This window comes from Salarias fasciatus, chromosome 11, assembly GCF_902148845.1.
Source record: "Salarias fasciatus chromosome 11, fSalaFa1.1, whole genome shotgun sequence".
In the NCBI taxonomy this organism is placed as follows: domain Eukaryota; kingdom Metazoa; phylum Chordata; class Actinopteri; order Blenniiformes; family Blenniidae; genus Salarias; species Salarias fasciatus.
In genome coordinates, this window is record NC_043755.1 from 4,004,205 (window position 1) to 4,015,496 (window position 11,292).

General features: G+C 39.7%; 2 protein-coding genes across 4 annotated transcripts; one reads left to right on the forward strand and one right to left on the reverse strand.

The window, feature by feature from the left end:
- Positions 1-775: 775 nt before the first annotated feature.
- On the reverse strand, positions 776-5,294 carry slc25a40 (solute carrier family 25 member 40). The gene is made up of 10 exons (XM_030103676.1): positions 5,120-5,294; positions 4,833-4,952; positions 3,839-3,898; positions 3,621-3,727; positions 3,289-3,356; positions 2,929-3,053; positions 1,626-1,909; positions 1,468-1,549; positions 1,088-1,168; positions 776-997 (listed from the first exon to the last, which is right to left on the reverse strand). Exons 2-10 carry the CDS (start codon positions 4,933-4,935, stop codon positions 873-875), a joined length of 1,035 nt encoding a protein of 344 aa, XP_029959536.1. The 5' UTR covers positions 4,936-4,952; positions 5,120-5,294; the 3' UTR covers positions 776-872.
- A 445-nt stretch (positions 5,295-5,739) lies between these two features.
- On the forward strand, positions 5,740-10,880 carry dbf4 (DBF4-CDC7 kinase regulatory subunit). 3 transcript variants are annotated; one of them, XM_030102848.1, is made up of 13 exons: positions 5,740-5,937; positions 6,081-6,165; positions 7,080-7,249; positions 7,556-7,759; positions 7,867-7,917; positions 8,001-8,070; positions 8,172-8,248; positions 8,356-8,401; positions 8,478-8,523; positions 8,610-8,735; positions 8,987-9,101; positions 9,319-9,434; positions 9,520-10,880. In XM_030102848.1, the coding sequence occupies exons 2-13, from the start codon at positions 6,120-6,122 to the stop codon at positions 10,259-10,261; spliced, it is 1,809 nt and encodes a 602-aa protein (XP_029958708.1). In that variant the 5' UTR covers positions 5,740-5,937; positions 6,081-6,119; the 3' UTR covers positions 10,262-10,880. The 3 variants fall into 3 exon arrangements, with proteins under 3 accessions (XP_029958708.1, XP_029958710.1, XP_029958711.1); XM_030102850.1 differs by having other exon boundaries at positions 7,156-7,249; XM_030102851.1 differs by having other exon boundaries at positions 5,740-6,165; positions 7,156-7,249.
- The last annotated feature ends 412 nt before the right edge of the window (positions 10,881-11,292 follow it).

The following is an 11,292-nucleotide window of genomic DNA, read 5'->3' on the forward strand; positions in this document are numbered from 1 at the left end:
TAGTTTTATGCAGCATGTTGAAACAGCTGGCAAAAATTACAAACTTAAAGAGATATACTCTTTTTAGAGGCAATCAGCTGTGGAGCCTCGAACAGTTGCACTGTATCGAAGCACACCAGGAAAAAAAAACACATGAAGCTTCTCATTTTCAAGAGGCAAGAGAGGACAGTGACGAAGAAAAATATGAAAAAAAAATCATCTTAAATCTCTGGTTTATGTGCTTCTGCCAGGCTGTGCAGCAGTGAGAGAGAAGGATCTGAATATGACTGTTAATAAACGGGCGCCTGCCATCTGCTGGCTGCTTAAACACTTCTAATGTCCTGAGATCTGAGTGTGTGAAGGAGCGGTGAGTGTAAACCTCAAATTTACGAATTGTAAAAAAAAATAAATAAAAATTACTCGTATAGTAAATCTGAAGGAGATTGTTTGCAGTGCTTTCCTCTGGAGTTGCCTCAGTGATCCATATGTTTGATTTGGCACGTCTTTAATACTAGTGTTAATTAATCTGGACTTTGGGACCTCTCTCTTGAAAATACGTGCTGGTGGGCTGCGGCGTGTGGAGCGGTCTATTGCTACGAGACTCACAGTGTTGAGATTTGAACCCGCAAACTTGCAGTTTTAGCTCTGTGAGGGAGGATTAATGTTACCCACAGTGAAAACCACTCATTTAAAGGAAGACATCGTGTTTAGGACTGATCTGAACAATAAAATATTCTTAAATAGTCTAATAAAAAGCATTTAATACAATGTTTTTTTTTTCCATAAATAATATAGCTGTGTTCAGCTTTCTGTGCATTCTTTCAATTTGGATTTTTTTTTTTTTTCCTTTCGTGGTTGTAGTGGTTGTTTCGTTCATCTCTGGGAGAAATCCATCAGGTCTGAAGTGTCCCAATTATCCTCTCCTGGTTGTGTTTACGGAAAAAGGCTTTTCCAAACTCGTAGGTGCTGATCATGATTGCACAGGCCGGGGCCACTTTGATCAGCCTGGGAAGAAAACCTGGCGAAGGAGGCGGGAGGATAAAACGAATCGTAAATCATTTACTTTAATGGAACTGTAAATCAGGAAGCAGCAGGAAAATGCTGATACCTGCAAACAGGGCAGTGAAGCCGTCTTGAGCCACGATCCTGCTCATCACGCTGAAGGTGGACGACGACAGCCGACTTGACACTGACCGGAGAAAAAAAGGAAAGAAAAACTAATAAAAAAAAAAAAAACAGCTTTAAATGAACAATTTTCATACAAAATAGATACAACAGCTGTGAGTTCATTGTTTGGAGAACGCTCAGGGCTTTTCAGCACTCACTTTATCATGAGAACAAGGTTCAAATAAGTGAGATTTCTGCTTGCATTATCACTTCCCTTGTTTAGTGGCTGCTCTCCATACACAATGACTCAACCCAAAAAAAAATGATCTGATCCTCCACATGTCGGTTACAGCATGAGAACTCCTCCAAAGTCATGATTACAATGTTTGGCTTGCAGCTCTCCGAGCTCCACTTGTCTTCTCGTTTTGACGACGTCAAACGGTAAAGTTACAACAGCGGCAATCTGAAAGAGGAGAATATGTGAAAGAACAACTCAGAAATATTCTCGATCACAGGCAGAAGAGCTCTGAAGAACTCACGGATCCGGACGTGGCTCCGGACGCGAAGGTGATGGCAAACGTGGGTTCTCTGGCGTCGTAGCGCTCGCACAGCCAGCTCTTGGCCATCTCGTAGTTGTACCAGTACATGGCGGAGAAGGGCACGTCCCGGAGCAGCGTGGGGCCCAGGCCCCTCCACAGGGACAGCCAGCCCTCCGTCCTCACGGCCGAGCCGATCAGGCTCGTCAGCTCCCGGTACGACTGCCTCTGGGACTGCAGCTTGGTGCGGATGAGCTCCAGCGGGCTGATCACGGTCGCTGACCCCACTGACGGACGGAGGAGGGACACAAGGTCAGACAAACGGGTGAAAGACATGAATGCTAAAGCTTGGGACAGAAAGAAAAAAACAAAACAAAAGAGTAACGCTGTGAAGACATCGGAAAGAGGTTGATGCCTTAATTCAAGTCTTGAAAAGGAATCTGATAGACATCGTTCTCATTATTACAATTCCTAGAGTGTTTATATATCTAAATAAGTCAAATCAGAGAAAGGGGAAATAGATCCTTGTGACCATTAGTCATTTTAGCCATTACTGCATCTCTAAGCACTTTTCCACAGTATGAAATATGGAGGAGATTCACCAGCATCAAAAACACTAAGTGATACCAAAGAACCGCCAGATACTAACAGTTGAATTTATCTTGAAAAAATGTGCCAAAAGAAGATTCCACAGCCATAAAATCTCAATTTAAACAGGCAGGAGTGTAAACAGGAAGGCTGTTTTCACAAAAACAAACTCATTTTCATTTAATTGAGCATTTTAATCAAAAACAAACTATCTTTTACTGAAGCTACAATTACTCCTGCTGACAGTGGTTATAGGTCTCTTCGTTCTTTTCTCTAATGATCTCTTACAGATACTGTTAACAAAATAATCATAAACGGCTCATCAAGTGACAAAATAACTCATTTTTCTTTTAATGAAATATACTGTGGAATGGAACTACAGGAGTGGCGGTGGTGAGGAGGGGGGTTACTTTTGGTAATTAATCTGGAAATCAAATCGGTCAGCTTTATTGAAATGCTGTTGCATCATACCTGTCCTGAATAAAGAAAAAGAAAAACACTGTTTATCAATGACAAATCCTATGAAATGATACCAGAAGGTATTTCCTTTTATGTATTTAAATAATTGTTCAAAAAAAAAAAAAAAAGAGAGCTGCTCAACCTGAACTGTATAACACACTCTTATTTCTTACAACTATGTTTTTTTTTTTTTGAACAGATGTCTCTTGCTTTTGTCTGTATGAGTTGAAATCCGTTGATAAGTCGGTAGAAATCTCACCTCTGGCTATGGCTCCTGCCAGCAGAGGCGCCTCCTGAGCGCGCTCTCCCATCCGCTGCCGCAGTGCCGCACACAGCTGGTCGTAACACGTGAAATAGATGACGGTCGCTGGGACGGCCATCACGCTGCGGACAGATCGCAGGCAGCGGAGACATCAGTCAAACTTTCAGTAGAAATTACTACAATCCAACAGAAGAATGGACATTGTGAGATATCTGAGAAATGTTGGTTTGATGTGGTGACAGAACCTTTTACTTAATGTTGCAATATAAGTTCATGCATCCCGAAAGCGTTTTACACGACTGGACCTGGACGACACACTCCTGGACTGAGAAAGACAGTAAAAGAGCCTGCACTCACAGAGTTGGGGGCAGACCGCTCCACAGTGACTTTATTCCTTCATGTCGAACAATCTGGATGAAAGCATCCTGCAGAGACGCAGAGTGAAGAGTGACTGCGGGATAACGTGAAGTTCAACAGTTTTTCCAAGAACAATAACACCTGACATTCCTACTCAACAATTATAATAATCATCACCTCCATTTCAGCAGTATGTTTCTAAGCATTGTCACAGAGTGCTTTGACTAAAATTATACACAGGCAATGTGTCTGATAACAGACTTTAACCTTCTTATGCAAACCATTACAGTATACCGAAAAAAAAGTTGACATGGAAGAACATAAATTATTACCAAAGTGCCACTGAAGCGACCAGGTACTTTATACCAGGCTTTAGAGTTACCATTTTCACACACACAGATGTGGTCCATCAGTCCATTGCAGTAAACAAAGCACTTGCCTTAAAAAAAAAAAAAGGGAAGAAAACAGCTATGGGTTAGATTTTTTTAGATTAAGCATCCAAGTAAACAAGAGACTGAATCAAAACAGTACAAATTAAAATCTATTCAACCTTTAGGAAAGGGATTCTTCTGTGCTTGTAGTCGGATCTTCACAACATCCAAAGGAGTGACTGAAGAAAGACACAACATAACATGAGCCTCTTTGTTCCTTTGTTAATCACTTCAACCACAATAACTTTGTTAAAATTCTACAGTCTTCAGCAGTTTAATACACCTAGTGTATAATTATCGTATCAATGCAACATTTGCACGGGAAAATACAAACACACGCTTCAGTTACTGCGAACAAGAAACACACTTCCCAAACATCCGTCACATTATCTTGATGTTTTGGGCACTGACTCTCTTCTCTTGAACTGTTTTAAGCGAGAGAGCCGTAAGGTTACCTCAAAATTCATAGGCAGGTTTTGATAATGAACATTGTTGACAACATTAAAAGGACTTTATGATTAGAAGTTAAATTTCTGTCAAGCAGATATAACTCGTAACATAGGAAGTGCTTTTATACATTTTTTTTATCATCAAGATTGTTTTATGGAAAACACAACACTGATTATGTTAAGTCAAGTGAATATTAAATCTCCACTTCAGTAGTATTTCAGTACTTTGAAATACTTTTGACTTCATTGATCCCAACAAATGTGCTCTTGCAGCAGAAGCAAACAAGACAAGCTGAAGTTATGATTCAGTTCAAATGAATGGAAAATGGAAATGTGAAGCTTGAAGTTTATTTGAAGCTTTTTTTCCTTTGGCATTGAACAATAAATGTTCTTCACTGTATGATACATTCCAGGACGGATCAGTTCTAGTTTTTTTGTTCAGAATGTTTCATGGATGTGTTGATTGCATGAAACATCTGTGGAGATAATCTATTATATCAGATAATCGGACTGCACGGCAGCTCTTCACACTTTCTAAAATGACTATTTCTATCACTGATCAAGCTAGTATGAGATTGTGTTAAAGTGCTTCATTACTTGATGTGCATACAAGTCTGAAAGCATTCAAGGCAACAGCACGTGAATATGAAAACAAGATTCTGACCGAAGAGAGAGGTGAGGACGGCTCCGGAGCAGGACGCCACCATCTGTTGAACCGGAGTGATGCCCTCACCCGAGGAGGAAGACGCAGGACTTTGACCAGTCATTCTGTCTTCGTAAAACACTGCAAATACACCATGACAACAAACGTGTTTTCACAAGTGCACTGGTTAAAATACGCGCTGTGACCTGCTTTGTTTGTCGTGTCTGCAGAGAAGTTGCTCTGCTTAATGCGTCGTTACGTGATGTAAACAGGCTAACCTTGGTTAGCTAGCTTAGCTCATTTCCTACCTGCAGACTGCAGCTTACGCCATGACAGCAGTTTCTATCGCAGACAGAGGCATCCCAGCAAGAGTTGGTGGTTTGGTCGGGTTTTGTTTAAGCATCACCTGATGTCCCACGGCTTTAAAACTAAAGCATAACTTAAACACGTGTGTGACTTCAGGGAACGTAACCCGAACTAGCGGCTCAGTTAACTGACGTAATATTGTCACCCATAAGCACTTTCTCACATTTTTCCTCTTTTTTAAAATGTGTTAGCCACACAGTAATAAAATAATGTTTTTGTTCTTTAGGGTAATTGATGTTTTCTAAACCAAAATATGCCATCCTGTATTTTTTTAAATAAAAAATGAATTTCACACAAATTATGGAAACACCATTTTGAAACCCAAGGACTGTGTTTACTTATTTTTTAGTTGCCATGTGCAGACGTTTTCCGTAATTAGACAAATACATTAAACAAACTCTAAGACAATTTAAACACAGCTTATGCGTATGTTATAAACTGTTATATACACTTGATAAGAAGTTTGAAAATAATAGCAACCCCTAGTAGATTATTTTGAGAAAAAAAAATTCGTACGGAAAAGTGCCCAACCTGGCAGCGTCGAAAACAACCACGACCGGATTTAAAGCGGGAAAGAGACGTTTGTAGAAAGCGTCAAAAACTTTGCCAAGGACAGCTTTTAGAGATAAAGAGCTCCTCTGTGTATATCTGGTAACAAACATGAGAGTACATCTCCGAGGGCGTTTACCGATATTATCATAATAATGTAAACACTCCGACTTCACCGTATAAGTTTTAACCAGGAAACGAGGACCTAAACGTATGTTATGTCTGCCTTTTAAAAAGGTTAACCCGGGTTATACAGTTTATGTTAAGGTCGCATGTATCTGTTATTTGCTGTGGAAAGTTTGTTTTGTCGCAGTTATTCCCACTTCTTGTAACATTATGTATGTTCACAAACAGGAAGCAGAAAAAGGACTTTATGTGGCATGTCGGTTGAAAATGAAGCCGAAACGGACGCAGAGACAAGCAGGAGCTCAGTGGCACGGTAAAGTTTCATTCAGTGTTGTTAAATATATGACAAAATAGAAATAGCTTTTTTGGTTATTTTGTTTTTGAATCCCTTCTTATTCAAAGATTGATACGTGCTATTAGAGGGTTTTCTTTGTAAATAGTTTTATTTCCCATTGTTTAATTTATTACTCATTTCAAAACACTAGGTTTATAGTGTATAGTTCTTTGATGGAAGTGTGTCTCATAGTGCAATTTTACTTTGGAATTGATATTTTAGCTGATAAGTTACAACCAAAACAACTATGTCAGTGAACATGTCATTTTTTTTAGATATTTTAATGATAATTGAGACAATTCTGACCAACAAATTTAAAGTAGTAATAAAAATTGTTTTATTTCTGACTTATAAGGCAAGACAACTTTTAGAAGAGTGTGTGAAAAGGTGAATAAATAAAATAAAACAAATATTAAGACATAGGTAATAAAATAATTAAATTCTAATGTTTATTTGAAATCCTGAGCAAATAATGTTTTGAAGACTGATTTATAAGCAGTGAGTGTGTGAGCAGTTCTCAGGAAGTTTGTTTTGCAAATGTCTCTTTTGAGTTTGACCACTCAAAGACATCTGGAAGTTTAAAATTTTAAATAAATAGCAGGAATGATCAACAAGTGTCTTCTATTGGATTCGTTTTTTCACAGATAAATCTGTATGTTATGACCAGTTATATCACAAGTAATGTTTTTTCAGCTGAAGCTTTTCCAAAACAAATCCTTGCTCTGCTCAAACAGTGTGAATTACTCAAACGCTACAGTGATGAACAATTGCATAAGTGATCTGTGAGAAAAAGAAAAAACAAACATTTCAGTTGTGATGCTGTGGCATGCAAGAAAAGAACACTGAACATAATTTTTCTACTGTTGTGTAATACAGTTTTTTTGTTTTCTCAGAAAAAGCTGTAAACACTGGCGATAAGACGACACTTAATCCAGCTAAGCAAAAATCCCATTTGTCCTCTTCTACAAGAATCAAACCTTTTGCTGGAAAAGTGTTTTACCTGGACCTACCGTCAAACAGAGTCGCAGAAACGTTGGAGAGAGACATCAAAGAACTGGGAGGGGTAAGACTATTATCATGCCGAAAAGAAACACAAGGAGGGCCGAACTATTAGTTTTTCGACTTAAACATCCATGACTTATTGTGAATGTACATTAAACTAAATTATATCTCTTAGTTGTTTTTTGAAACCCATTTTGAATCTCTGCCTCAACCCATTTTAGTTGGCATCTGTATTAATGAGTGAATCAGTAGTGTGAATAAAACATTATAGTTATTACTGTAGGAGAAATTTCTGTGACTGTTAATGTGACTTTCATGCTCCTCTATGGCTTCTTTTCAAATTTTTCATCCCGCCGTTCTGTTCCAGACGGTGGAGAAGTTCTTCAGTAAAGAGATCCGGTATCTGGTATCCAACAAGCGCGAGGCCCGATATGTGCACTGCTTGAAACACGACTCTCCGGTCCCCAGCCCGGAGTCTGGACCGAGCTCGCCTCACCCCCGTTCGGTCCAGCACCATCCTGGCTGTCATGGGGAAAACAATAAAAGCAAGAATCAGGGTCAAACCGAGACGGTGAGTTCACACTGTTCTTTCTCCAGGTTTCTAACCGGTCCGCTTCTGTTGCTCAGTAGTTTTGTTGTGGTGAATATAATTTGTTTTCATGCTTTGTTGTTTCGCAGTTTGTCACAAGCCGAGGGAAGTCTTTGGTGGAGAGAGTTGTGAAAGAGCAGGTTTGTTAAGTAAACACTAATGTTATTTACTAAGAGCTTTTAATTGCCTCTCTCTGTGCTGATGTTGTGTTATTTGCTTTCAGGAGAGGGTACAGATAAACAAGATCCTGTCAAATGCTTTGGAGTGGGGTGTAAAAATCCTCTACATAGATGGTAAGCGGGATCAGTTTCACCTTTTAAAAAAAAAAAAAAGTTCCATTATATTTCATTTGTGCTCCTCTCAACATTGTTTTTGTTGTCTTTGGTCCTGGCAGATGTAATAGCGTATGTTCACAAGAAAAAAAAGACGATTGACAGCCAGGTGCCTGTGACTGCTCCTGGCAAAGCAAACGTGAGTTTAACATTTTAAATTCATCATTGGGCAAATTCTGATCCTTTTTTTTTTTTTTTTAATATTGTTACATTTTTCTTGAACCTGTTTTGCTGTGATTGTAACAGGTCAAAGCGGAGTCGGCTTTGAGACAAAGGCTGCAGAAACACAAAGGTAAAATAACCTCTCTAGATTCTGTTCATTGTGCTGCTCTGTGAATGCTCGCTCTGATAACGGATGATCATTTCAGTTGGAAAGATAAGAAAACCTTTCATCAAGGTGGAGGATTCAAGCAGGTGAGAGATCCAAAGTTCGTAAAGATGATTTTTTTTTTTAAACTGGCCGAAGTGACGACTCAAAGGTGTTTATTTTCTTTTTGCAGACACTATCGTCCAATCTACCTCACATTAGAAAGCATGCCTGAGTTCAGCCTGGAAACCGTGGCTCCGGGTGTTTCGCTTGGTCTGGAGGGCAAAGATCCTCCTGGAAGCAAACGGCGTGGACCCGGGTATGATGCCTCTTCACATCTCTTTATTCCTGAACTAAACTTATTTTGACAGCTTCATCCCAGATATCATCTCAGCACAATTCATATTTAAACCCAAAGACGTTGAGGTTAAATAACTGATTTAATTTAAAGTCCTTCCCGTCTGTTTTGATGTTTGTTCCAACATTGATTTCTTCAAACTGAATTAGAATGTGTCAGAAAGCTTTTAATTTACTTTAATTTAATTTAAATGTTATCTCCTCTGTAAACAGAACCGTGAAAGCCACAGCCAATGAGGTCAAAGGTCAAGTTCGAAAAAAGAGCAAGGATAAGAAACGAAGTGGCTTCTGCGAGTGCTGTATGGTCAGATTTGACAGCCTCACTGTGGTAAGTTGTTTTTTTTTTTCTTCTTCTTTTTCACATTTGTCAGTGTGCACGACGAGGAGTGGAACTGCTCTGATGCAACATCGGTGAAGCTGTCGTCACCATCGACATCGTCACTGCTTATTTTAATTCATTTGTGAAGCAGATCCGTGTGTACGCTCGGTGGCCTTTACCAGACAGCTGTATATCTGAAATATTTAACGTTTGAAATTTTGTCCAGCACCTGAAGAGTGAACACCACAAGGCTTTTTCTAAGAGTACAAAGTACTCGGTGGTGGACAGGCTGGTTTCAACGCTCTCCTACAACTTTATTCCCATCAACACCAAAACCAAAAGGTTTTTTTTTTTTCTTCTTTAAATTATTTTATTTATTTCCAGATCTAAATGGCTGTGTATTCAACTGTGCCTTGCTTCCTTCCAGGCCAAAGTGTAGCGTGTCCTCTGTTATCAAGCCTCCCGGACCATGTCAGGAAGCTCAGACTGTTGAAGAAGAGACACTGCGGGGCGCCGATGGCCGCACAGCTTCGTATTTGGAAAGCATTTTGAAAATGGAATCCCCCTCTGACTCCTTTCCACCAAGTCAGCAACACAAAGACCGGAGGAATCATTACACCTACTCTCACAGCTCCAAACAGAAATACCTGGCATGCAGACGACCCTTCAGACAGAACTCACTTGATGCTGACAAAGAGCAAGTTGCCCAACCCACTGCGGAGAGAGCGCCCTCTGCTGACGATGTTTTCTCCACTCTTCCATCCAGAGTTTGTCATGTTGACCCTCAGGATCAAAAACCTGAGGAACACGTAAACGGCTCAACGTCTCATGTCCCCGATGTGTCCTCAACAGGAATCTGTGTTGCAGGAAGTGACAGAGACGCTCAGTTGAACGCAGACACGATGCCGGCGGACGCTATTCATGATAAAAATCTGTTTCCAGACAGAGGGACCGAACTGAAACTCCCACATAAAGAGGAGGACAGCATTCCTGCAGAAAGGTCCCCAGTGCAGGAAGTTAAGAGGAAAATTAGAGTTTATAAGCATAAAAGACGGAAAGTTGACACACAAGCAGAATGTGTGGAGTCCATACTGAAACTCTGGGAATGCTTTCAGTCCAGCGACGACATGGATGTGGAGTTTCATGGATTTAAGGAGGAAGAGTTGTAATAATTGAAGTGATGGACTGGACTTTGTGTACAGAACTGTGGTCTAAAGAAAACAAGTTCACTGTTGGAAGATCGTGTTTTAGGAAACAGATCTTCATGATTTTTCCTCACATGAAAGCATGGCAGCTGCTGGTGGGTTCAGCACATTTCAGGTACAAAACCTGTGTTAAAATCTGAAAAGGTTGAAATTTTCTTTATAGCGGTTAAAATATCAACATGACACTTATTCTGAGATTAAATTCAAAATATCTGACATTTCAGTGAATCCATGTGAGATCTGCTACATGTAGTATTAAATACAACTCACATGGTTATATTTTTGTTGGGATGTTGGGATGAATTCATTAGGAAAAATCTATGATTTTAGAATGCTAAACTCCTGAAACGGCTCATTAACAGTGGCGATTCCTCTGTTTTAGCGACATGTAATAAATAGAAAAAACCTGCTTCTGTTTTCAAAGTGACAGGAAAAGTCACTGAGCTGAGAGATGCTATTGCCTCTACTGGAGAAAAATAATGATTTATTTTATTATTTTTTTTTATTTGTTGAGGTCAAACAGTCTGTTCCCTGGATTCTATGTGTTCATGTTACATAAACATCTGAATAAAAGGCAGCTTGAGATTAATTTAATCTTCCAGATTCAATGAGCTTATTCATTTATTTCATTATTTAATATACATGAAGTTTTTTTGTGTGTGTGTGTGTGTGTGTGTGTGTGTTCTGATGTGGACGACCTCCAGGTTGAACATGCTGGTGTTTGGCATTTAATGTGACATTTCAGGATTCTTCCTAAGTGCAGTTTTATGACCTCCCTTCATCTGTGCGCTCTCGGTGATGCATTAGCTCGCCGTCTCCCTTCCTCTGCTTTTAGTGCATTAGCATCGTGCCCTCGGTCTCCATCACTCCTCTCAAATGGATGCACTGGAGTCTCTGTTCCACTGGCATTAAGAAAACGATGGCACGAGCACATCGATACTGGGAGTGAGGAGGGACAGAGGTATTGAATAAGGATGGAGTTACACTACCTCTTG

Bases quoted from the DNA above. Each gene is read 5' to 3' on its own strand.
- dbf4 (XM_030102848.1), top strand. From the start codon at position 6,120: ATGAAGCCGAAACGGACGCAGAGACAAGCAGGAGCTCAGTGGCACG. The intron at 8,071-8,171 runs GTAAGCGGGATC...TGGTCCTGGCAG, and splicing joins AAAAATCCTCTACATAGATG to ATGTAATAGCGTATGTTCAC. The intron at 8,524-8,609 runs GTGAGAGATCCA...TTCTTTTTGCAG, and splicing joins AAGGTGGAGGATTCAAGCAG to ACACTATCGTCCAATCTACC.
- slc25a40 (XM_030103676.1), bottom strand. From the start codon at position 4,935: ATGACTGGTCAAAGTCCTGCGTCTTCCTCCTCGGGTGAGGGCATCACT. The intron at 3,728-3,838 runs GTTGAATAGATT...TTTTTTTTTAAG, and splicing joins GAAGAATCCCTTTCCTAAAG to GCAAGTGCTTTGTTTACTGC. The intron at 1,910-2,928 runs GTGAGATTTCTA...TCCGTCCGTCAG, and splicing joins GGCAGGAGCCATAGCCAGAG to TGGGGTCAGCGACCGTGATC.